The sequence below is a fragment of the Tursiops truncatus genome, chromosome 8 (genome assembly GCF_011762595.2).
Source record: "Tursiops truncatus isolate mTurTru1 chromosome 8, mTurTru1.mat.Y, whole genome shotgun sequence".
Classification (NCBI taxonomy): domain Eukaryota; kingdom Metazoa; phylum Chordata; class Mammalia; order Artiodactyla; family Delphinidae; genus Tursiops; species Tursiops truncatus.
Window position 1 is genome coordinate 107,577,920 of NC_047041.1, and position 24,190 is coordinate 107,602,109.

At 67.2% G+C, this 24,190-nt stretch overlaps 1 protein-coding gene across 1 annotated transcript in view; it reads right to left on the reverse strand.

The window, feature by feature from the left end:
* Positions 1-24,190, reverse strand: part of LOC101320006 (mucin-5B) — a 33,167-nt gene that overhangs the window by 6,180 nt on the left and 2,797 nt on the right. The window contains exons 2-44 of the mRNA XM_073809457.1: positions 23,964-24,017; positions 23,386-23,436; positions 22,810-23,071; positions 22,591-22,705; positions 22,380-22,470; positions 22,054-22,160; positions 21,144-21,345; positions 20,582-20,707; positions 20,336-20,453; positions 20,112-20,250; positions 19,706-19,816; positions 19,540-19,609; positions 19,066-19,203; positions 18,542-18,706; positions 18,080-18,174; positions 16,963-17,089; positions 16,480-16,735; positions 15,945-15,997; positions 15,726-15,826; positions 15,450-15,601; positions 14,830-14,968; positions 14,612-14,725; positions 13,530-13,709; positions 12,486-12,725; positions 11,442-11,598; positions 11,035-11,163; positions 10,699-10,846; positions 10,542-10,585; positions 10,270-10,467; positions 9,037-10,043; positions 8,470-8,628; positions 8,167-8,240; positions 7,948-8,053; positions 7,240-7,671; positions 7,111-7,124; positions 6,532-7,004; positions 5,109-5,723; positions 4,756-4,949; positions 3,907-4,023; positions 1,962-3,336; positions 1,662-1,843; positions 1,248-1,419; positions 245-492 (exon numbers count right to left, since the gene is read on the reverse strand). Of these exons, the coding sequence (XP_073665558.1) occupies positions 245-492; positions 1,248-1,419; positions 1,662-1,843; positions 1,962-3,336; positions 3,907-4,023; positions 4,756-4,949; positions 5,109-5,723; positions 6,532-7,004; positions 7,111-7,124; positions 7,240-7,671; positions 7,948-8,053; positions 8,167-8,240; positions 8,470-8,628; positions 9,037-10,043; positions 10,270-10,467; positions 10,542-10,585; positions 10,699-10,846; positions 11,035-11,163; positions 11,442-11,598; positions 12,486-12,725; positions 13,530-13,709; positions 14,612-14,725; positions 14,830-14,968; positions 15,450-15,601; positions 15,726-15,826; positions 15,945-15,997; positions 16,480-16,735; positions 16,963-17,089; positions 18,080-18,174; positions 18,542-18,706; positions 19,066-19,203; positions 19,540-19,609; positions 19,706-19,816; positions 20,112-20,250; positions 20,336-20,453; positions 20,582-20,707; positions 21,144-21,345; positions 22,054-22,160; positions 22,380-22,470; positions 22,591-22,705; positions 22,810-23,071; positions 23,386-23,436; positions 23,964-24,017 (9,050 nt within the window). The remainder of the gene's footprint in view (positions 1-244; positions 493-1,247; positions 1,420-1,661; positions 1,844-1,961; positions 3,337-3,906; positions 4,024-4,755; positions 4,950-5,108; positions 5,724-6,531; positions 7,005-7,110; positions 7,125-7,239; positions 7,672-7,947; positions 8,054-8,166; positions 8,241-8,469; positions 8,629-9,036; positions 10,044-10,269; positions 10,468-10,541; positions 10,586-10,698; positions 10,847-11,034; positions 11,164-11,441; positions 11,599-12,485; positions 12,726-13,529; positions 13,710-14,611; positions 14,726-14,829; positions 14,969-15,449; positions 15,602-15,725; positions 15,827-15,944; positions 15,998-16,479; positions 16,736-16,962; positions 17,090-18,079; positions 18,175-18,541; positions 18,707-19,065; positions 19,204-19,539; positions 19,610-19,705; positions 19,817-20,111; positions 20,251-20,335; positions 20,454-20,581; positions 20,708-21,143; positions 21,346-22,053; positions 22,161-22,379; positions 22,471-22,590; positions 22,706-22,809; positions 23,072-23,385; positions 23,437-23,963; positions 24,018-24,190) is intronic.

The window sequence follows — 24,190 nt, forward strand, 5'->3', positions numbered from 1 at the left end:
GCATTTGGGTCTCAGGGTGCTCTTGGCCGCGGGCCCCTCCCACGCTGCTTCCCTGCTCAGGAGTCACTGTGCTTGGGGCCCCAGGCCGCAGCGTGCCCTTTGCCTCCCCCGAGGCCCCATGGGAGCTGCCCTCCGCGCGGGGGAAATGCGCTCTAGGTGCACCAGGGCTCCCGGGCCTCTGCTGGCCCCTGCCTTCCCTAACCAGGTTGGGACAGGCCAGTGCCGCTCTGCTGCCTGCACTCACCAGGCTTTCCTCCTGCCCGTCGGCGCCAGGGGTGGTGGTGAGGACGATGTCCATGGACTCATAGTGGACGCTGAGGGCGCGGGGGCAGCTGGCGGCGGCCTCACAGTAGTGGTTGTGTAGGAGGATGCTGAGGTTCCCGTGGCGCGGCTGGATCTCCCTCATGAGGACGTGGGTGCAATCGTCCAGGAAGGAGTAGGAGGTGCCATCGAAGGTCTCGTAGTGGGTGTCCCCCCAGCCGCTGCAGGAGCCTGCGGGGTGTGGACAGGCCTCACGCAGTGCCACCCAGAGCTGCCACCTTGGGGAGTCACTCAGCCCCCAGGGCCCCAGTCCTCTCGTTTATGACGTGGGTATAGCAGGTTGGATGGGGGCCCCGAAGACGCGTCCACCCAGAGCCTAAGAACGTGGCCTCCTTTGGGAAAAGGGTCTTTGCAACTGTGATTAAGGATCATGGAGTGAGGTCACCCTGAGTTACCAGAGTGGCCCTAAATCCAACGACAGGTGGCTTTCTAAGAGACGGAAGAGACGGAGAGAGGAAGCCGCGTGATGACTGGGGCAGAGGTGGGAGGGACGCGGCCACAGCCCAGGGCGCCTGAGGCCCAAGTCTGGAAGGGGCAGACAGGACCCTCCTTTAAAGTTCTGGGGGTAGCTCGGTCCTGCAGACACCTGGATCTTGGATTTCGTCTCCAGGACTGGGAGAGAGTCACTTTCTGTTGTTTTGAACCACCCAGTTTGTGGTCCTTCATTTTAGCTGCCCCAGGACCCCCGGGGGTTGTAAGATCACCCCCTCCCACGTGCTGCTCCATGGGGAAATCTGCTCAGGACCCCTCAGGTTATGATCCCCTCCTCTCCCTGACCTCAGAAACCCCCGGCTTCCCTTCAAACCGCCAAGCCTGACGGGGGGTGGGCTCAGCGATCCCGGGCATTGGGCACAGGGGACATGTGCGTGTCCCAAATGCCTGGCGGCGCATCCCCTCCCCCCCCACCCCCAGCGGCGGGCTCTCACACTCGCACTCGTAGCTGTAGTCACAGGGCCCATCCCCGCTCTGCACTCGCACGGGCAGGTGCCCGTTCACGCAGACGACGTTGCCCATCGGCTTTGGCCCCAGCAGGACGATACGGTTGTCGCCCTCACACCGAGCCACCGTGCAGTCCTCCAGGGTCCAGGACTCATTCACCTGGAGGGAAGCGCAGAGCGCTCACCAGGTGGACTCACCGCCGCCGCCGCAGCCTTAGGACCCCCTCGGCCTGGGCAGGGCTGCCCTGCCTCCTGGCCGGCCGGTGCTAAGCAGGCCCAGACCCCGCGTGCCTCCCTCCAGCCAAGCTAGCTGTGGGGCGGTCACCGAGGGGCTGGGGGTTCGCCCGAGACCCTGTGCACACAGAAGGGCCTGGCGCTACAGGGAGGAGGTGGGAGGCACACCTGCCGGGGAGGGATGGTGTGATTGCAGCCGGGAACTGGGGTGGTTGGGGGAACAGAGGCCGAGGTCCCCGAGGGTGAGAAGGTGGGGCAGGTGCCCTGGAAGCGGTCGATGTCGCAGCGCTGGTTGCAGATGGCTAAGAAGAGGCAGCCTGCTCCGTCGGTCTTGTTGTAGATGACGTCCCCTACGAACACAGAGACACTGGGTCAGCCAGGGAGGGGGACAGGAGGGCATCCCCGGACAGGCAGGCACATGAACACGGCCCGCAGGACCCAGCGTCCAGGCTGCAGGGCTCCACTCACCTGGTAGGAAGAGCTTTCCGAAGGCATGGCAAAGGCAGTCTGTGGTGGGGCTGGGAGAGGCGGTGGAGGTGGGGAAGGCCCCCGGGCTGCCAGAGGCCACCCCAGACCAGGAAGGGGTGGTGGGTGGGGACCCGGGGGCGGTCGATATGGGCGAAGTCAAAAGGGGACCTGTAGGAGAGACACTGGGCAAGCCTGGCTTGGTGGTCGTGGGTGGGGACCCCGGGAAGGCAGAGGGACTAGGGGTGGAGACGCTCTCGGTGGTCCCAGGAGAGAAGGGACCTGTCACACGGGTTGAGGTGGAGACCCCCTGGGTGGTCCCCGTGGAGGAGGGACCCATCAGAGTGGTGGGGGTGGAGACCCCCTGGGTGGTCCCCGTGGAGGAGGGACCCGTCAGAGTGGTGGGGGTGGAGACCCCCTCGGTGGTCCCCGTGGAGGAGGGACCTGTCACACGGGTGGGGGTGGAGACACTCTGCGTGGTCCCCGTGGAGGAGGGACCTGTCAGAGTGGTGGGGGTGGACACCCCCTCTGTGGTCCCCATGGAGGAGGGACCTGTCACACGGGTGGGGGTGGAGACACTCTGCGTGGTCCCCGTGGAGGAGGGACCTGTCACACTGGTGGAGGTGGCCTGGCCTGTGCTGGGTGTGGTGATGGGGGGTCCGGGTGTGGTCTCGGAGGGCCTGGTGGGGAGCTCTGTGACCTGAGGGGAGGCCGTGGGGTGCAGGGAGCGGGTGTTGGGCGTCACGGGGGTGGGCAGCAAGGTGGTCCCGAAGGTGGTCTTGTGCACGTGTGCAGCTGGAGGGGCCGTGGTGGGGGCCCCCGTCTGGGTCACGGCAGAGGTCGAGGGCCATGGCGCCGTGGCTGTGGAGCTGCTGGTGGCGGGCAGCGTGGTGGAGGTGAGGTGGGGGGTGGCCGTGGTGGGGCAGTGCCGGACGTCATCGCAGCAGTACACACGGATGTTGTAGTTGAAGCACATGGTGAAGTTCCCCCTCTGGTCGTCGTTCCTGCAGACCAGCCCGACCTCCAGGCTGCAGCTGAGCTCCTGCCCGATCTGCTCAATGCTCACCTCGGGGAAGCTCTCTGCCCGGCACTCGATCTTCTGAGGCTGCTGGCACACCTTGCCGCCCGCAGCCCGGATGTTGTCATAGGTCTCCATGTCTCCGCCCCTGACCCCCGAGGTGGGGGAGTCCACATCAAACCACTCTGTCCATTGGCACTTGGGTTGACAACTGGTTGTGCTGGTGGTGGCCCCAGTGGTGCCCGTCGACACCAGGATTCCCAACGTGCTGGTCTCAGGGTGTGAGGTGGACAGCGGGCCCGTGGAGGTGGTGCCTGTTGTGCCCGTTGCTGTTCCCGTCAGCAGCTGAGACGTGGAGGTCTGCGTCGTCACCAACATCAGGGTGGGCCCCCTTGAGGCTGTGTGAGTCGGGAGGACCGACGTGGCAGATGTTGGGAGCGTGCCTGTGTGGCTGGGCCTCGAGGATGTCACTCGGACTGTCAGCCCCGTGGAAAGGGAAGGTGCTGGTGTGGCACTGCTGGCGGGGGACGTGGTCACCCCTGTGCTCCCCAGCCATGTTGTGTGCGGCGTGGCTGGTGTCACAGTGGTGGTGGTGCTGGAGGCCGTGGGGGCTGTGGTGGCTGTGGCAGCAGAGGTGGCCACTGTGGCAGTGGCAGCAGTGGAGGTGGCTGCAGTGGTGACTGTAGCGGTGGCCACAGAGGGGGCTGTGGCAGTGGAGGTGCTGGCCGTGGGGGCTGTGGCAGTGGAGGTGGCAGCAGTGGTGGCTGTAGAGATGGCCACAGTGGTGGCTGTGGCAGTGGTGGTGGTGGCCGTGGGGGCTGTGGCAGTGGGAGCTGTAGAGGTGGCAGTGGTGACTGTAGCAGTGGATGCAGTGGCAGTGGGGGCTGTGGCAGTGGATGCGGTGACAGTGAGAGCTATAGAGGTGGCCACAGTGGTGGCTGTGGCAGTGGGGGTGGTGACCGTGGGGGCTGTGGCGGTGGGAGCTGTAGAGGTGGCCACAGTGGTGACTGTAGCAGTGGATGCGGTGGCAGTGGGGGCTGTGGCAGTGGATGTGGTGGCAGTGGGGGCTGTGGCAGTGGAGGTGGCGGCAGTGGGGGCTGTAGAGGTGGCCACAGTGGTGGCTGTGGCAGTGGAGGTGGTGGCCGTGGGGGCTGTGGCAGTGGAGGTGGCGGCAGTGGGGGCTGTAGAGGTGGCCGCAGTGGTGGCTGTGGCAGTGGGGGCTGTAGAGGTGGTGGCAGTGGTGGCTGTGGCAGTGGAGGTGCTGGCCGTGGGGGCTGTGGCAGTGGTGGCTGTAGAGGTGGCCGCAGTGGGGGCTGTGGCCGTGGGGGCTGTGGCAGTGGATGCGGTGGCAGTGGAGGTGGTGGCCGTGGGGGCTGTGGCAGTGGTGGCTGTGGCAGTGGTGGCTGTAGAGGTGGCCGCAGTGGTGGCTGTGGCAGTGGGGGCTGTGGCAGTGGTGGCTGTGGCAGTGGAGGTGCTGGCCGTGGGGGCTGTGGCAGTGGTTGCGGTGGCAGTGGGAGCTGTAGAGGTGGCCACAGTGGTGGCTGTGGCAGTGGAGGTGGTGGCCGTGGGGGCTGTGGCAGTGGTGGCTGTAGAGGTGGCCACAGTGGGGGCTGTGGCAGTGGTTGCGGTGGCAGTGGGAGCTGTAGAGGTGGCCACAGTGGGGGCTGTGGCAGTGGGGGCTGTGACAGTGGATATGGTGGCAGTGGGAGCTGTAGAGGTGGCAGTGGTGACTGTAGCAGTGGAGGTGGTGGCCGTGGGGGCTGTGGCAGTGGAGGTGGTGGCCGTGGGGGCTGTGGCAGTGGAGGTGGTGGCCGTGGGGGCTGTGGCAGTGGTTGCGGTGGCAGTGGGAGCTGTAGAGGTGGCCACAGTGGTGGCTGTCGCAGTGGAGGTGGTGGCCGTGGGGGCTGTGGCAGTGGTGGCTGTAGAGGTGGCCACAGTGGGGGCTGTGGCAGTGGAGGTAGTGGCAGTGGGGGCTGTGGCAGTGGAGGTGGTGGCCGTGGGGGCTGTGGCAGTGGAGGTGGCGGCAGTGGGGGCTGTAGAGGTGGCCACAGTGGTGGCTGTGGCAGTGGGGGCTGTAGAGGTGGTGGCAGTGGTGGCTGTGGCAGTGGAGGTGCTGGCCGTGGGGGCTGTGGCAGTGGTGGCTGTAGAGGTGGCCACAGTGGTGGCTGTGGCAGTGGTGGCTGTAGAGGTGGCCACAGTGGTGGCTGTGCCAGTGGATGTGGTGGCCGTGGGGGCTGTGGCAGTGGTGGCTGTAGAGGTGGCCACAGTGGGGGCTGTGGCAGTGGGGGCTGTGGCAGTGGTGGCTGTGGCAGTGGATGCGGTGGCAGTGGTGGTGGGGGGCGTGGGCTCCCCGCAGTGGCTGTACCCACAGCACAGCACGCGGATTTTGTAGTTGTAGCACATCTTGAACAGGCCCACCTGCTCGTCGTTCCTGCAGACCAGGCCGAAGCTGACGTCACAGTGCACGCGCTGATTCAGCTCCTCCAGCCTCACGTTGGGGAAGTTTTCGGCCTGGCACTCTATGCCCTGGGGCTGCTCACACACGGCCCCTCCCGCACGCCTGATCTTGTCGTAGGACTCGACGTCCCCTCCGGCCTCTTCGGACTTGGGGTAGTCCTCGTCAAACCACTCTGTCCACTGGCAGCGGGGCTCACAGGTGGTGGTGGCTGTCGGCACCGGGATTCCCGACGTGCTGGTCTCAGGGTGTGAGGTGGACAGTGGGCCCGTGGAGGTGGTGGTCGTGGGGGCTGTGGCAGTGGAGGTGGTGGCAGTGGGGGCTGTGGCAGTGGAGGTGGTGGTCGTGGGAGCTGTGGCAGTGGAGGTGGTGGTAGTGGATGTGGTGGCAGTAGGGGCTGTAGCAGTGGATGTGGTGGCAGTGGGGGCTGTAGAGGTGGCCACAGTGGTGACTGTAGCAGTTGTTGCAGTGGCAGTGGGAGCTGTGGCAGTGGGAGCTGAGGAGGTGGGAGTGGGGGCTATGGCAGTGGATGTAATGGCAGTGGGGCCTGTGGCAGTGGAGGTGGTGGCAGTGGGAGCTGTAGAGGTGGCCACAGTGGGGGCTGTGGCAGTGGTTGCGGTGGCAGTGGGAGCTGTAGAGGTGGCCACAGTGGGGGCTGTGGCAGTGGGGGCTGTGACAGTGGATATGGTGGCAGTGGGAGCTGTAGAGGTGGCAGTGGTGACTGTAGCAGTGGAGGTGGTGGCCGTGGGGGCTGTGGCAGTGGAGGTGCTGGCCGTGGGGGCTGTGGCAGTGGAGGTGGTGGCCGTGGGGGCTGTGGCAGTGGTTGCGGTGGCAGTGGGAGCTGTAGAGGTGGCCACAGTGGTGGCTGTGGCAGTGGAGGTGGTGGCCGTGGGGGCTGTGGCAGTGGAGGTGCTGGCCGTGGGGGCTGTGGCAGTGGTGGCTGTAGAGGTGGCCACAGTGGTGGCTGTGGCAGTGGAGGTGGTGGCCGTGGGGGCTGTGGCAGTGGTTGCGGTGGCAGTGGGAGCTGTAGAGGTGGCCACAGTGGTGGCTGTGGCAGTGGAGGTGGTGGCCGTGGGGGCTGTGGCAGTGGAGGTGCTGGCCGTGGGGGCTGTGGCAGTGGTGGCTGTAGAGGTGGCCGCAGTGGTGGCTGTGGCCGTGGTGGCTGTGGCGGTGGGGGCTGTAGAGGTGGTGGCAGTGGTGGCTGTGGCAGTGGAGGTGCTGGCCATGGGGGCTGTGGCAGTGGTGGCTGTAGAGGTGGCCGCAGTGGGGGCTGTGGCCGTGGGGGCTGTGGCAGTGGATGCGGTGACAGTGGAGGTGGTGGCCGTGGGGGCTGTGGCAGTGGTGGCTGTGGCAGTGGTGGCTGTAGAGGTGGCCACAGTGGTGGCTGTGGCAGTGGAGGTGGTGGCCGTGGGGGCTGTGGCAGTGGTGGCTGTAGAGGTGGCCACAGTGGGGGCTGTGGCAGTGGTTGCAGTGGCAGTGGGAGCTGTAGAGGTGGCCACAGTGGGGGCTGTGGCAGTGGGGGCTGTGACAGTGGATATGGTGGCAGTGGGAGCTGTAGAGGTGGCAGTGGTGACTGTAGCAGTGGAGGTGGTGGCCGTGGGGGCTGTGGCAGTGGAGGTGCTGGCCGTGGGGGCTGTGGCAGTGGAGGTGGTGGCCGTGGGGGCTGTGGCAGTGGTTGCGGTGGCAGTGGGAGCTGTAGAGGTGGCCACAGTGGTGGCTGTGGCAGTGGAGGTGGTGGCCGTGGGGGCTGTGGCAGTGGAGGTGCTGGCCGTGGGGGCTGTGGCAGTGGTGGCTGTAGAGGTGGCCACAGTGGGGGCTGTGGCAGTGGGGGCTGTGGCAGTGGTGGCTGTGGCAGTGGATGCGGTGGCAGTAGTGGTGGGGGGCGTGGGCTCCCCGCAGTGGCTGTACCCACAGCACAGCACGCGGATTTTGTAGTTGTAGCACATCTTGAACAGGCCCACCTGCTCGTCGTTCCTGCAGACCAGGCCGAAGCTGACGTCACAGTGCACGCGCTGATTCAGCTCCTCCAGCCTCACGTTGGGGAAGTTTTCGGCCTGGCACTCTATGCCCTGGGGCTGCTCGCACACGGCCCCTCCCGCACGCCTGATCTTGTCGTAGGACTCGACGTCCCCTCCGGCCTCTTCGGACTTGGGGTAGTCCTCGTCAAACCACTCTGTCCACTGGCAGCGGGGCTCACAGGTGGTGGTGGCTGTCGGCACCGGGATTCCCGACGTGCTGGTCTCAGGGTGTGAGGTGGACAGTGGGCCCGTGGAGGTGGTGGTCGTGGGGGCTGTGGCAGTGGAGGTGCTGGCCGTGGGGGCTGTGGCAGTGGAGGTGGTGGTCGTGGGAGCTGTGGCAGTGGAGGTGGTGGTAGTGGATGTGGTGGCAGTAGGGGCTGTAGCAGTGGATGTGGTGGCAGTGGGGGCTGTAGAGGTGGCCACAGTGGTGACTGTAGCAGTGGTTGCAGTGGCAGTGGGAGCTGTGGCAGTGGGAGCTGTAGAGGTGGGAGTGGGGGCTATGGCAGTGGATGTAATGGCAGTGGGGCCTGTGGCAGTGGAGGTGGTGGCAGTGGGAGCTGTAGAGGTGGTCACAGTGGTGGCTGTGATAGTGGATGTGGTGGCACTGGGGGCTGTGGCAGTGGATGTGGTGATAGTGGGGGCTGTGGCAGTGGATGTGGTGGCAGTGGGGCCTGTGGCAGTGGAGGTGGTGGCAGTGAGAGCTGTAGAGGTGGCCACAGTGGTGGCTGTGGCAGTGGAGGTGATGGCCGTAGGGGCTGTGGCAGTGGGAGCTGTAGAGGTGGCAGTGGGGCCTGTGGCAGTGGAGGTGGTGGCAGTGGGGGCTGTAGAGGTGGCCACAGTGGTGGCAGTGGATGTGGTGGCAGTGTGGGCTGTGGCAGTGGAGGTGGTGGTCGTGGGGGTTGTGGCAGTGGAGGTGGTGGCAGTGGATGTGGTGGCAGTGGGGGCTGTGGCAGTGGATGCGGTGGCAGTGGGGGCTGTGGCAGTGGAGGTGGCAGCAGTGGTGGCTGTAGAGGTGGCCACAGTGGTGGCTGTGGCAGTGGAGGTGGTGGCCGTGGGGGCTGTGGTAGCAGAGGTGGCCACTGTGGCAGTAGCAGCAGTGGCGGTGGCTGCAGTGGTGACTGTAGCGGTGGCCACAGTGGTGGCTGTGGCAGTGGAGGTGGTGGCCGTGGGGGCTGTGGCAGTGGAGGTGGTGGCAGTGGGAGTGCTGGCAGTGGAGGTGGTGGCAGTGGGGGCTGTAGAGGTGGCAGTGGGGGCTGTGGCAGTGGGTGCGGTGGCAGTGGGGGCTGTGGCAGTGGAGGTGGTGGCAGTGGGAGTGCTGGCAGTGGAGGTGGTGGCAGTGGGGGCTGTGGCAGTGGAGGTGCTGGCCGTGGGGGTTGTGGCAGTGGGGGCTGTAGAGGTGGTGGCAGTGGTGGCTGTGGCAGTGGGGGCTGTGGCAGTGGTGGCTGTGGCAGTGGAGGTGCTGGCCGTGGGGGCTGTGGCAGTGGTGGCTGTAGAGGTGGCCGCAGTGGTGGCTGTGGCCGTGGTGGCTGTGGCAGTGGGGGCTGTAGAGGTGGTGGCAGTGGTGGCTGTGGCAGTGGAGGTGCTGGCCGTGGGGGCTGTGGCAGTGGTGGCTGTGGAGGTGGCCGCAGTGGGGGCTGTGGCAGTGGTGGCTGTGGCAGTGGTGGCTGTAGAGGTGGCCACAGTGGTGGCTGTGGCAGTGGTGGCTGTGGCAGTGGATGCGGTGGCAGTGGTGGTGGGGGGCGTGGGCTCCCCGCAGTGGCTGTACCCACAGCACAGCACGCGGATTTTGTAGTTGTAGCACATCTTGAACAGGCCCACCTGCTCGTCGTTCCTGCAGACCAGGCCGAAGCTGACGTCACAGTGTACGCGCTGATTCAGCTCCCCCAGCCTCACGTTGGGGAAGTTTTCGGCCTGGCACTCTATGCCCTGGGGCTGCTCGCACACGGCCCCTCCCGCACGCCTGATCTTGTCGTAGGACTCGACGTCCCCTCCGGCCTCTTCGGACTTGGGGTAGTCCTCGTCAAACCACTCTGTCCACTGGCAGCGGGGCTCACAGGTGGTGGTGGCCAGGACCACAGAGGTGGTGGCCAGGACCACAGAGTTGCTGCCCACTTGGGTCACAGTTGAGGCAGACTTGGCGGTTGGGGTCTGTGAGGTGGAGGCCACCGTGGACAGGAGGGAGGTTCCTCTGGTGGGTGTGGTCTGGGTGGAGGTGGGCAGGGGCTGGGAGGATGGCCGCTGGCTGGTGCCCGGGGCCAGGCTGGTGCTGCAGGGCACGTAGTCGCAGCAGAGGACCCTCAGCTCGTAGTTGTGGCAGAGCGGGGGGTTCTGCTCACTGTTGAGGCAGGTCAGCCCCCGGGCCTGGCCACACTCCACCTTCTGACCCAGCTTCTCCAAAGGCATATCCGGGAACTGCTGGGCCCGGCACTCGACATGCGCTGGGGCCGGGCAGAACTGGTAGCCCCTCTGCCTCAGGTTCTCGAATGTCTCGAAGTCGCCCCCTTCCATGCCCGGCTCTGGATGTCCACTGTCGTACCAGTCGGACCAGCGGCAATGCTCCCGCACGCACACGGTGGAGGGTGTGGGGACCGAGCCTGTGGGTGGGGTGCCGGGGTCCCCATCAGCCTCCTCTGCGTCCTCGCCAGCCCAGAGGAGAGGTGACTCATGTCCCCTTGCCCCAGCGTTGGCCCCGGGCCATCCTTTGCACCCAGGACACCTGTACCAGGTGCCCACTGGGTTCTCCCTTGGCACCCAGACCATCACCGGGGTCAGGGGCTCTGGTGAGTGAGGCAGGACCAGTGGTGTGTCTGCCAGGCTTACCCGTGGTGGAGGGCGGAGCCGCAGTGCTGGTGAAGGTGAAGGGCATTGTGGGCGTGGTTCCGGGACACTCCTCGGTCTTTCGGACGATGGTTCCATTGTCTCTGCAGATGGCAATCAGGCAGGCGCCCAGCCCATCCGTCGTGTTGTAGATGACGTCTCCGTAGGCATAGGTTCTGCCCTCGTAGGCGCACGTACAGGCTGGAGACGGACAGGTGCGGGGCTCATTCAGAGCCCCCAGCCCCCATCCCTCAAACCAACAGGCCCCCGCTTACCCGCGGGGCTGTATGTGCACTGGAGGCCTCTGGAGGTGCAGTCGCTGGGAGGGAGAGAGAGAAGAGCTGAGGACCAGCAGGGCGCAGGCCTTACTGTGTGCGCCCGGCCCTGCTTCCTGTCCTCCCAGACCCCACCCCCGCTCCGCCACTGGCTCACCAGCTCCGGCAGTTCTCCGCCGTGGGGACCCTGGCGCCGGCATCATAGTAGTTTCCATCCTCGTCGTAGCAGCCCTCACACTGGGCCGCGCACTTCATCTGGTCCTCATTGAAGAACGGCTTGCTGGGTGGGCACTTGGGGTAGCAACCTGGGGCGGGCACAGGGCAGGGAGAACACTCCCCTCTGAGGCCAGGCGGTGGGGCTGCCCCGGCTGCCACCCATCTCTGTCCCCCCGTCCCGAGGGTGGGCATGGGGAGGCAGGAGCCGCCTTGCCCCACTGCCTGCACGCTGTGCTGGGGTGACGAGGCATGGCCTCCCGGAACAGCCTGCCCTCACCTTCCAGGCCTGGCAGGTCCATCAGGCAGTGCCCGCGGGGATTCCGGCAGGTCCTCAGGCAGGGGGCCCCGCAGGGCTGGTAGTGCCACTCGCACTCCCCTTGGGGGTTGTAGTAGTCGCAGAACAGGGCTGAGCGAGGGGGAGAGAGGCTGTGGGCGCCCGCCGGGCCCCGTCACCTCACTCCTCCCAGGTCCGAGGGGTCTCAGGGCCTGCCCCCCAAATTCCTGTCCCCCGCTGAGCCATCCCATTTGGGGAGCCTGTCTGTCTGGTTTGTACGCACACGAACGTGAGCACATGCGTGTAGTACACACGTGTCACGTGTCCCTGTGTGTGCATGCGTGCCCGTCAGGCCCCAGAGCTGGTGCAGCTGCACCTCATGCCGCCACCATGGACAGAGCCCGACTCACGGCAGATGTCCGGGGTCCGCCAGGACACGCACACACCCGCGTCGCGGCAGGCCTGGGCGTAGGCGGCCACGGCCGTGCAGAAACACTCGCAGTCGCCCCCCGAGTCGCAGGCGCACGCGTCGCTCACGCAGGCCTCGTAGTACCTGGTGGAGTCGACCTGGGGGGTGGGGTCTGCTCAGTGAGAAGAGCCAGTCCCCGGCCCCTGGGCAGCCGGCAACCCCCCACCTGCCGTCTGCGGCGCGCCCACCTGGGCACCCACCCCTCCTCCCTCGCCTCTGCTCCGCCACTCACTCAGCTGTAGGCCAGCCCTCCCTGTGACCGTGCTGTGACCTGTCCTGGCAAACGGGGTGCTGTCTCCTCAGGGTGAGGGGGTGCCCCCCGCTCCTCCCTCCCGGGTGGCAGAGACCAGGGCCACCATGTCTCGCATCTGCCACCACGGGCGGCACCGTCTGAGGTGGAGACTGCTGTGTCAGGTGCACAAAGGACTTTCTGAGCCAGCGGGCAGGGCACCCGGGGTGCGGGCGGGGGCTGCGAGCCCGGCGGGACGCGAGGCCTCACGCAGGCTGGCCAGCGTCAGCCGCGGACCGGTCCCACTACGCCGCCTGCTCGGCACCCGCGAGTCCCGGATCACGAGACCGAGCCGGTGAGTGGGCCCTGCGGTCCTTGTTAAGTAGCAGGAAGGGCTTCGGGGAAGGCTCTCAGGCCGTGGCAATGCTCCGCTTCCGTGGGGCCCGGCTGGGCTGAGGCCCCCTGAGGTTTCTGTCCGTGCTGGGGGCTGGCGGCTCAGGGAATGTGGGGGAGGACCGAGAGGTGACATTGAGGTCCTCCCTGGGTGGCTCGCAGCCCCGTTTCCAGGGGATGAGGCTGAGTGCCATCAGGGAAAGCAGAGCAGGACTGGGGACGTGGGCACCTGCCTGGTGGGAGGTCCACACAGTGTGCCGTGTACAATGGTCAGGGTCAAGGCCGTCTTCGGAGGACAGGCCTGGGCCAGACCCAGGTCCCTCCAGGAGGGAAGGAGGCAGCCCCAGCACCCGCTTGGCCCACCTGAGAATGGCAGGCGCTGAAGGTGGCGCTGTTGATGATGCTGCACTGCTTCTGGGCCCAGGACTTGCGGTACGGGTTGGCGGTGCAGGGGTCCCTGGGGGCCTGGGCGTCCGGGCAGGACGGGGAGAATTTCCAGCTGTTGCCGAACTCCAGCACGTCGCCCACCACGGACTGGCTCCGCGTGGTGAAGTCGTTGAGGGCGTTGTCGTCAAAGTTCCCGCACAGCCCGCAGACCCTCCCCTGCAGATGGACGCAGAGATGGGCACAGGGTGGGGCTGCATGGGGTGGCCTGAGGGAGCAGCACAGAGCCTGGCCTGGGAGGCGTGACTGCAGGCCACCCTATTCCCCCAGGCAGCACCCAGTGAACTTTCAGGAAGGCGGGGTGCACGAGGAGTCCTGCAGTGGGCAGGAAGGCAGGTGGGCAGGTGGATAGGCAGGTGGACAGGCGGATAGGTGGGCAGGTAGACAGGTAGAAAGGTAGGCAAGTGGACAGGCAGGTGGGCAGGTGGACAGGTAAACAGGTGGGCAGGCAGGTGGGCAGGTGGATAGGCAGGTGGGTAGGTAGACAGGTGGGCAGGTGGATAGGCAGGTGGGCAGGTAGACAGGTAAGCAGGTGGACAGGTAGGTAGGTGGACAGGTAGGCAGGTGGGCAGGTAGACAGTGGGGCAGATGGACAGGCAGGCAGGCCGGTGGACAGGTGGGCAGGCGGACAGGTGGGCAGGCAGGTGGGCAGGTAGACAGGTAAGCAGGTGGACAGAAAGGCAGGCAGACAGGCAGGCAGGCACCTGCTCCCCTATAGAACCTTAGCCCAGCGGGCATGGAACAGCTGAGTGCAGAGACCAGGGAGCCACGAGCGCTTTCCAACCAGGACTGACACGCCCACTGGTCGGTTTGGTCTCAACATGCCCCTTTGGGAAGCGGACATTGTGCATGGCCTCTCCAGCCCTCAGCAGTCCGTCAGCTGCCAGACTGCACTGCTGGGCCAGGTCTAGGAGCAAGAGCTCTGTCCCTCCCCAAGGGGGTCCCGCAGCCTGCCACCCCGACCTTGTACTCCTGGTGCAGCCGAATAAACACGCTGGTCTTCCGGTCCCAGGACACGACCACGCCACTGCGGGTCTCGACGGCCAGGTAGATGCCCATGTAACGGATCTTGTAGGGCAGGTCTCCGCCTGGCCCCCTCTGCACCACCTTGTAGGAACCCTCGTGGAGGATCAGCTCATAGTTCTGCAGAGGGGCACGGGGAGGCGGCGGCTGCAGGGAGCTGAGGGGCCAGCTTTGGGGCCGGAGCCCCCTTCCCCCGTGGCCCAGGACAGGGGCTCTGTGGGTACTCAGGGTCCCAATGCATGGGGCTGGCGTTAGGAATGAGCCGGACTCCTGACACTGTCTGCGAACTTGAGGTGAGAGCCTGGGAGCCCGCAGAGGTGTGTGGGAAGTTGGGAGCTGTGGGCAAGCAGAGTGGGGCGGAGGGCACAGGAGCTGCAGGAGGCCAGCCGGCCCCATCTCGGGCCTGCCGCCCACGCTTCTGCTGCCTTCCTCACGCCTCTCCCCACCTTTGGGGTGGGTGGGAAGCGGCCCCCAGTCAGCAGCTCTGCTCTCTGCACTGTGAACTCTGACCACCCTCTGCTAGAACTGGTCACCCCAGGTGTGGGGGGCTGAACGAAGGCCCCCCAAAAAGACACGTCGAGTTCTAACCGCCAGAATCCGCAAATGTGCCCTGATTTGGAAAAAGGGTCTTTGCAGATGTGATGAAGTGAAGGATCTGGAGGTGAGACCGTCGTGGATTTAGGGAGGGCCCAGATCCAGGGACGGGGGTTGCTACCAGGTCAGACAGGGGAAAAGGACACAGAGAAGGGGCCGTGTGACGACAGAGCAGAGATCGGGGGGGACACAGTCACAAGCCAGGAGCCCCCAGGATCTGGATGAGGCAGGAAGGACCCTCGCCTGGAGCCTGTGGCAGGAGCCTGGCCTCAGAACCATGAGAGAATTAACTTCTCAGGTTGCAAGTCCCCGGGCTGTGGCTGTTACTGCGGCCCTGAGACCCGAGGCCACAGCTGGAGGTCCAGGGGCCCCGGCTGGGGCTCCAACGGGGCTGCAGAGGGAGGGAGATGGTCCCCAGGTGCCCCTACCTCCAGGAAGATCTTGATGGCCTTGGAGCAGGTGACGCCTGTGGTCCCGCAGGGGACGTTCTCGGTGACGATGCGGAAGCTCCCGTTGCTGGCGTCGTTGCCCGCACAGTAGTCCTGGGAGGGGGAGGAGAGGGACGTGGTCCCTCGCTGGCCGGGGGCGGGCGAGGGGCCGTGTACCTGGGCCAGCATGTGCTGGCCGAGGGAGGGGGGCCGCGTACCTGGGCCAGCGTGTACTCACAGCTCCCCTCAAAGCTGTAGCGCTCGCCATCAAAGGTGATGAAGTGGCCGTCCCCGTAGGCCACGCAGGTGCCCAGGCAGGGCCGGCGGCTGCACTCCCACCTGCGGCCCCTGCAGGTGCTGCAGGGGAGGGGAGGTGATGCCCTGCTCAGGGGGCCGGGCCAGGAGACCACCTCACCAGGCAGCCGCGGCCGAGCCCGTCACGACTGACAAGGACGAGGACACAGTGCCTTTTCCATAAAACAGGGGTGCGGTGTGCCCCTCCCCAGGCTGGAGGGGTTAAATGGAGCAGGGAGCTCGGGGCACGCGGGATCTGACACCCCACCCCCGAGTTGGGCTCCTGTCTGCAGGCTCCCCTAACCCTTGGCGCCTGGGGTGCAGGGCCCACGGCCCTGAGGGCAGCTTCAACCGGCCCTGCCGTCTGCTGGGCAGAGGCGGCCAGTCCCTGGGCACCTTCCAGAGGACGAACGGGCCACCCAGGGCCTTCCAGGCCTCAGCTCCTCTCCGGCCTCCTGCCAAGGACATCCTGACCGAGGCCCGCTCGGGCCGCTGCCCCCGTGGCCTCCGCCCACACCACCCCCTCCGCGGCCCCTCCACACACCAGGTGTTACAGTCGACCCTGATGGTATCCCCAGGCTTGTAGGCGGCCTCGTTGTGCAGGCAGGGGCAGTCCTCCTCGGCCACACAGCCCCCGCTCCCATCGGCCAACAGCCCCGCGGGGCAGACGCAGCCCGACACGCAGCGCGTGCTGAACTGTGGACAGGCAGACGCCCATCAGCGGCTCGTCCGGCTCGGCTCGGGGACACCAAGGGGCAGGGGACGCTGCCCCCCACCCCTGGCCCCGGGCAGCACTGCCGTGCCCTCCCAGCTGACTCACACAGTCCACATCCAGCGCGTGGCAGCTCCGCACACACTCGGCCCCGGGCGTGTCCGCGGAGGCGTTGCTACAGTCCAGGAACAGCATGGGGGCCACGCACCCTGAGGAGGAGACCACGCTGGGTGGGCCGCCCGGCCCGGCAGCAGCCCCTCCCCTTGGTCGTCGGGGGGTGGTGCGGGGCCCTGACGGGGGGAGGCCCGGGGCGGGGGTGGGTAGAACCTGTGCTCTGCTCCACGGCTCCCAGGCAGCTCAGCTTCCCGCTCACACATGAACTACAAGAGATGAGAACGATGGCCGGTCTGGGCAGCCGCCCGCTGCCCCACAGACCTCACCCAGCTCTCGGCCGGCTGGGCCCCCGGGCCTTGTCATGAGGGGAGGGAGGCGCCTGCTCCGGGGTACGGTGAGGGCCCCAGATCCCCGCGAACGCACTGAGTGAATGAGCAGAGGTGCCAGGACGGTACCTGGAGTCGGGCGGGAGGGGGTGGGGGAGGCCAGGACAGGGGTGCACCCAGGTGGGCCCTCCAGGGCACACGCCGTGACCCCCACGGGCCTCAGACCCTTGGAACACCTTCCCGGGCCAGAGGAGGGGTCCCTCTCAGAACGGCTATGGGGTGCACGGGGCTGAACTTCCCTCCCCAGGGCGTCCTCTGTGTTTTAAAGTCCCCTGGGGGAGGCACGGAGATCTTTGTGTGTGGAGCAGGCGGGTTGGGGGGCATGACATCGGGGAGGGGGTGACAGCGGGGAGGGGCCTCACCACACCACGCCGTTGTCGTGCAGGACCTCCCCTGGAGCCAGCACAGAGCCATGCGAGTAGCAGGGGCAGGCCTCGGCAGGCACGCAGCCACCGGTGTCATCCAGGAAGGTGCCCGAGGGGCAGGTGCAGCCGTCCACGGGCACGAAGGCCACGTCGCAGGTGACATCGGCCTGGCTTAGGGAGCGGCAGGTGGGCTGGCAGCTGTCCACCACATAGGCGTAGCTCTGGGTCTTGGGGCAGCTGCTCATGTACTTGTCTGGGGGCCGGCAGGTTACATACAGGTCAGTAGCCGGGCAGCCCGTCCAGCCCCGCCTGACCACATCCAAGCTGGGGCTGGAGCAGCCCGAGACTCGGCCTCCCCGCCGGCTGGGGTGGGGAGGCCTAAGGCTCTCGCTGAGGACAGGTGGTGGGGTGCGCCCCAGGGTCTCCGGTCCCCCCGCATCCCCACCCTGTGCCCCATCAAGCCGGCTGGCGGACACTCACTGCACACGCCGTCCCGCCAGCCGACGAGCAGCACGCCCCGGGCGGCGCAGGCCCGCACGTAGGAGGACAGGGCCGCGCACATGCAGTCCTCACTCTTCTCACAGTTGCAGGTATCAAACATGCAGTTCTGGGGGGGCATTGGGACGTCAGGGACCCCAGCCCACCAGGGACCCTTCTCTCCGTGTCCATCCTTCCTGGGACCCCTGTCTGGGCCAGGAGACAGAGGGCAGCGGGGCCTCCCGCGGGGAGCTTGGTGTAAGGCCACAGTGGGGGGGGCGGGTGGGAACATGCTGCTCTGAGGGATGGGAGAGGCCAGGCCAGGCCCGGCTGAGGACAGGGTCCAAGGGAGGGGTCTCTGCGGGACCAGAACAGGGCTCAGCTTGAGTTCTAGGTCCGTCATTGGCTGAGCTGCATGTGGGGGGAGACTGAAGGCCGGAGATGTCTGGAGGTGAGTTGGCCGGGAGGGTGCTGGCAGGGGGTACAGCCCCCCAAAGTGGGCCTGGGTCTTCCAGCTGTGGACACACACTCCCGGGGGCTGGAGTCACTGAGCGTTAGGGCTTTGGCTTCCAGAGAACCGGCCTGTGAGCCAACTGTCGGGTCGAGTTGTGTCCCCCCAAAGGGTGTGTCCACGTCAGGACCCCAGGGCCTGTGAACGTGGCCCTGTTGGAAACGGGGTCTTTGCAGATGTGACAAAGTTAGGATGAGGTCATTAGGGTGGGCCTGGACCCACACACCTGGTGTCCTTATGGGAGAGCTTTGAACCCAGACACACAAGGAGGAGGGCACGAGGCAGAGGCTGCAGTGATGCAGTGTCGTGGCCCCCAGAAGCAGGAGAGGCAGGAATGACCCCCGGGGGACCGTCTGCCAGCACCATGATCTTAACCTCCAGGCTCCAGGACCTGGGCAGTGGGTAGATGCCTCCGGCTGTCAGCCCCCCAGTCTGTGGCCCTTTGGTATGGCCGCCCCAGGCACCGAACACACCAGCAGTGGCCATGTCCCTAGAGTGGGATGCCCCTCGGCCACGGAGGTGTGGGCGGTGCTGAGAGAGGGAGCCGGGAGTGGGGTATGTCCTGCCCCCAGCACCCCACCCCACCCAGGGGCTGGCCGGGGGTCTCACCGAGTGGAAGGGCCCAGGACTGATAACAGAGTGGCAGGACGAGAAGGCCCCAGCAGGGTCGGTCAGCACAGAGCACCAGCGCCGGGCGTAGTTCTCTGGGGAGGGCAGGCACGCGGACCGTCGCGGGCGCAGCTCAGCGGTCACTGGCGTTCCTCCCACACCTCCTCCCCTGCACCTGCCCACCCGCCCAGCCTCCACTCGGCATACGCAGGCCCTGTGGGGGCCGCTCCGCTGGGGGAACCGAACCGGAACTGGGGGCTCGCCAGCCGCGCCGCGTGGGCCCAGCTCACAGGGCAGCGGGCGCCCCCCCGGGGGTGGGCCTGCAGCCTGTCGGTGACCCCGCACCCCGCCCCGCTCACCCCCCAGCCCCGGCCACCCTGGAGCCCGGGTGAGACAGACGGGCAGCTCCCAGGCCCGGCCGCAGGGTAACCCGAGGCCCCCCCACCCCCAGGCTGGGGATACCGTTCTCCACGCTGAGGGAGCAGGGGTCCTCAAAGCTGTTCTTGACGTTGGGGCAGGCGGCCTGGGTCTTCCAGCTGTTGGCGAAGGCGGCGGCCGTGCCCTCCACCACACCGCTGATGGTCCGGAAGTCGTCGGCCTGGTTCTGGTTGAAGTTCCCGCACAGGCCTGGGGGCGGGGGGGTGGGCATCAGCGGGCCGCCCAGCTCGGCCCAGGCTCCCAGGAGCCTGCGGGTCCTACAGGCACCACCACACCGTGGCCCCGCCGGAGAGCCCCATCCCAGGATGTTGGTTCCAAAGCCATCTGCAGATGAGCCCTGGTGGGGGGACAGGCAGCCCCCACATGAAACCTGCTGTGAGGGCAGCGTGTCCTGCTCTCCATCCTCCCGGCCCGCCTTCCGGGGCCGGGGTCCCTGCTGCGCCCGGGGAACCCCTGACTCCCCAGTCCCCGCCTCTGGCCTGACTGCCCACCCCCCGCTCCCCCCCACCGCCCCGCCCCCAGCCCCCCAAGCCCACCGCTGGCCTCACCGCACATCTGGCCCTGGTAGGAGGGGTCCAGCCTGAGGAACACCTGCATGAGGGGCACCAGCTGCACCTGCAGCTGCAGCCCGAGGCCCGTCTGCACCAGGATGAAGAAGGATGACGGCCTGAAGACGGTGACGTTGGCTGCGGGTTGGGGGGGGACAGTCAGCGGCCGCCGTGCTGACCAGCCAGGCCTGGGCCGAGGGCTCGGGGGGCTGCCCGGCAGGAGCCCCGGCCGCCCCTCCAGGGCCCGGGAGCTGGGCAGGAGCTCGCATGTGTGCTCGGGCCGTGACCGCTGACGCTGCTGTGAGGCCAGGCACCGCGTATGCGCCACACGGGTCCCCACGGAGTCACAGATGAGGCCCGTGACAGCCCCACCTTGCAGGTGGGAACCCAGCCCGGGGCCTTTCCGGGACTCCCAAGGCCACAGAGAGCTGGCTCGGTGGCGCCTCCTAGAGGTCCCGCCTGGGGGCCGCGTACCCACTGCCGCGGGCAGCTGCGTGTAGATGGAGTTCACGAACACCCCGCCGTTGGCCTGGACCTGGATGGTCTGGGGAGAGGAGGCGGGGCCGCGGTCAGCGCGGGGCGGAGCCCGGCCGGCCCGCGCGCGGAGGGCCGCTGCCACCGCCCCCAGCCGGGCCCTCACCGTGTCGCCTCCGCTCAACCACAGCGTCACCGTTCTGAGGCAGTTCTCGTTGTCCGTCAGGCCGCACTTCCGCAGCTCGGCCAGCACGGTGAGGGCGTTGCCTGCACAGATCTGACGGCACAGAGCCCACCCGTGTCCTGGGTCGGCCAGCCCCCACCCCGGGCGGGAGGGACTGTGTGTGTGTGGTGCCCTGTGCCCAGGAAGCCCTGCAGGGTCGGGGGCCTCTGGCACCTGGTCACCTCTGGGCAGCTTGTCCAGACCTGGGAGCCCCTTGGCCCCCATGAGTGTGAGCTTCCTCTGGGAATGGAACCCCAGGGGACTTCACCGCTCGGGTGGCCGTCATGGAACCCCTCCTGGGGTGGGGGAGGACGGAGGGTCCCGGGAGGGCCCAGCAGGCGGGGCTCACCTTGGTCAGGACATAGTTGCAGTCCCCGTGCACGTCGTAGAGTTTCTCATCATAGGTGGAGATGTGGGACCCGCCCTGGACGGAGCAGATGCCCGGGCACGGGAGGTCCCGGCACTGCCATAGTCCCCCGGAGCAGGTGCTGGGGGGGAGCCGCGACAGAGGGGCCACGGTGAGGGGGAGGTGAGCCCCATGCGGGGCAGGGGCGGGGCCGGCCGGGGACCTACCAGGAGCTGCAGCTGGTGGCGAAGGAGGCCCCCGGGGCGTAGGGGCGGCCGCCGTGCATGCAGGGGCACTGCCGCAGGGGCAGGCAGCCCGAGTGGGTGACGTCGTCCATCACCGTGCCTGGGGAGCAGCGGGGGGTGGGGGGCACAAGTGGTCAGCGGAGGCTGGGCTCAGGCGTTGGAAACACAGCGACCGATGGGGACAAAGGCCCAGATAGGGGGCGGTCCCCAAGGGCCCGGAGGACCTGCCTTGGGGGCAGAAGCAGCCGTCGACGCAGTGGTCCTCGCAGAGCTGGGAGCGCTCAGGGTTGGAGCAGGTGTCCGCGCAGGGTGAGCCGCACTCCTGGTATTGCATGTTCAGGGGGCACGTCTGGGCTGTGGGGAGAAGGACAGGGCTTGGCCCCAGGAAGCCACCCTGCTCCCGCCTTCCATGTGCCACCAAGGGTCCCCAAAGGGGCGCGTCTTGCCCCATCTAGCCATCTTCTGAGTGAGGCGGAAGGGGAGAGGAGCGTGGGGCCCCGAGCCTCCGGGGGCAGCCCCCCCGCCCCCACCTGGGTTCAGGGGTGAGCCCAGCTCAGTGTGCCCAAGCCAGGTCCTCCCTCTGGGCCCTCGGGGGCCCGCAGACCTTTCATATTCCCCTCTGATCTCCTGCCCATCCTCTCACCGTGGGCCCCCCGAGGGGCTCCACCTGCCCGGATCCCCAGCCAGGTGCCAGGTGTCCTGCCTGAGGGTCGCCTCCCTCACACTCTCCCCAGGGACCCAGTGTGGGTGCAGGGCCTTGGGCTCCTCCCCAGTGCATGGGGGCACTCACGGCAGAGGTCAGGGCCCCTCCAGCTCTGCGGCTGTCCCCCGGCGTGGGCACACTGGCGAGAGTACTCCACGAAGGTGGCACATGGGCAGGTGGGGCAGCGGCACAGGTCCTGGGTGCAGGTGGCCACGTACACCTCGGCATCCACCAGCCTGTGGCACTGAGCAAAGGCTGGGCCCAGCAGGGTGTGGCGACAGATGCCCTCCTGGTGAGACAGAGGCTGGAGGCTCTGTCCTCTGTGCGGTATCGGTGGGGACCCCAGCCCTGCTGCCTTTCCCCAGGCCAGGAAGCCCCCTTTCCCTGAGGTTCCAGCCGGCCAGCCAGCCACCTGCTTGCCCACCGTCCATCACGCATCCATCTTCTCATCCCTCCCTCCCTCCATCCACCCATCTGTCCTTCCAGTCCTCTGTCCATCTGTCCATCCACATATCCATCCATCCCTCCCTCCAGCCAGCCACCCATCCTTCTGCTCAACCACTGAGAACTTGCTACTGCTCTGTGCAGAGCTCTGCTTGGTGACCCACGACCCTGGACTCCCTGCGCCCACCCCGGGCTCCGGGACACACCTGCCCACGGTGCGCGTGCCCAGGACGGGTGCAGACCCCATGCTGGAGGCGGCTCAGAGAAGGCGGAGGCGGAGGTGCCCACGGTCAGCCAGCCCCAGCAGGGTCAGTGCCGACCTGTCGCTGACCGTCCCCCTTGTTCAGCCCCCACCCCTGACTAGCTTCAGTTCCCCAGTTAAGTCTCGTGGATTCTGCTGGTTTTGGGGATGCTGGAGCTGCTAGGCCACTTCCAAAGGTGGGGTCCTCCCAGCACGTCGGAAGGGCTTTTGCTCTGGGCTTCCTGAGCGCCCCCTCTTGGTGAGACTGTTTGGGGGGGCACGTATTTGCAGGGGTCGCGGGCAGGCACTCACCTCATCTGTGCAGTTGTCAGCTGGGGAGGGCAGGGGGTCCTGGCACTGCTCCGTGGGCCCATCCAGCTTCTGCAGGTTCCCAAACTGCAGAGGGGTCAGCCTGGCATCTGCAGAGAGGAGGCACTCCATGCAGGGGCCCGGAGGGGCTCTGGGGGCAGAGCTCCCACCCATGCTCAGGACCCCCGAAACTTCCCTCTGGGGCATCACTGGAAGCGTTGCCACCCCCCGATTTGCTCCCTGCCCAGCGTCCCGGCAAGGCCCCCACCCTGCGCCCCAGCCTCCCTGGGACCGTGCAGCCCGGGCTCGGCCACCTGCTGCGCACTCACTGTGGGCATAGAACTCGTTGATGGCCGGGAGCCCGTTGAAATCCCCGCACAGGCCGCAGGTCTGGTTGGCATACCTGGGGTCCAGCTCCAGCTGGGGGCGGGGGAGGGGCAGCTCTAGCTTCTGCGGGCCCGCAGGGCCCTCAGCCCCCATCCACCCAGCTCCCGCAGGGCTGCCCCTGGGTGGGGAGGGCGTCGGGGTGGGCAGCCTCACCAGGGCGCTGTCCTCTCCGTTCCACGTGAAGGTTAGCATCAGCCGGATGTTGACCTTGACGTAGGCACTGCTCTCCTCCACCAGGAGGCCGGCGCGGCTGTAGGGCAGCTCCTCCCTGGGCCAGAAAGTTCGGTGCTCCCACGGGTCCAGCGCCCTCCCCGCCAGCTCTGAGCCCAGCCCACCCTGGAGCCTGGCCCCTCCACACCCGGGCAGGCTCACCGCCTCCCGTTGACCAGGATGGACCCGTTGGAGACCTCCAGTACCAGCCCCTGCGTCTTGAGGGTGATGTGGGTGACCGTGGGCCTGGAGCCCACCAGGCCGCGGCGGAGCTGGAGGTTGAAGTCCTCGTAGGCGGCACCGCAGTGCGCGGAGAAGACGTAGTTGCACAGCCCGGGGAAGCGGAAGACGTCGCCGTCGAAGGTCTTGTAGTGGAAGTCGCCCCACGTGCTGCACACCCGCCCGCGGTGCGCCGCGTTCAGGGCTGTGGGGAGTGCGCGGTGGGGGAGGGCAGCCTTCCCTGGGACCAGGCCCCCGGTTTCGGGGTGGGGAGCTGCCGCGCCCTTCCTCACTCCCCTCTGCTCCGGATTCTCCCATTCCTCCGACACCAGCACCCGGGTCAGCCCCCAGCAGAACCATCTACAGGGATGGCTCCCAGCCACGCCCAAGGCCCGGCTCCAGCCAAGCTCCAGCTTCCCGGCTGCCCACACTGTCCCAGCTTTATCCCCAGGTCTATGACCACCCCCTGAGGCTGGCAAACACCCCCGCCCCTGTGGGCAATGGGCGGCAACCACTTACAGCTCATGGTGGGGAAGCCAGTGATGGGCGGGATGAAGGTCACACGCCGGGCTGCAGAGTGAGCCGGGTCACACCCGAACGTGGCCGGGCAGGGACCAGCCAGGACACCCCTTCCCAGGACTGCCGTCCTCCTCACTGGCTACCCCGGGGCAGCAGGGAGCCGCAGGCCAACCCTGGCCCAGCCAAGGGAGCCCAGGACTAACGCTGTCCCCTCCAGGACCCTATCCATCTGCCCAGGACACGCTCCTGCCCAGGTCTGTGTGTTTCCCCGATTGTGTGTGTGTGTGAGCATGTGAGTGTGTCCACGCCTGCGAGTGAGTGGGTGGGCATTCATGTAAGCACAGACGTGTGGGTGTGAACGTGTGTGCACACGTGTGTGAGTGCATGTGAGCGTCTGAGCCCGTCTGCTCGGTGCCTTTGTTTTCTTAGACCCCCTCCGCTGTCCCGTCCTGTGGGCGATGGGATCCAGGAGGGTCTCTGTGGCACGTCGCTAATGTGGCAAAGGGTCCACCCCCCCCCCACCCAGATCCCCTGCCAGCTCCGTGTGGGGCCCTTTCTACCACTGTCCACCCTCTCACCGTTCATGGTAGCCTCCTGACTCGCCCAGCTCTGCTCCGTGCTGCCCTGGGTCTCTGTGGGAAAAGGGAACCAGAGTCCATGAGAAGCCTGACATCAGCCACCTGTCCCTTGGTCTCCAAGGGCTGCAGGATGGTGGCCACGTGAACAGCACCCGATGCCGGGATGGGAGCTTCGGCAGGGAGCTGACCCGCCCTCCCCGTCTGCACCGCATCTCGCTGTGGCTCAG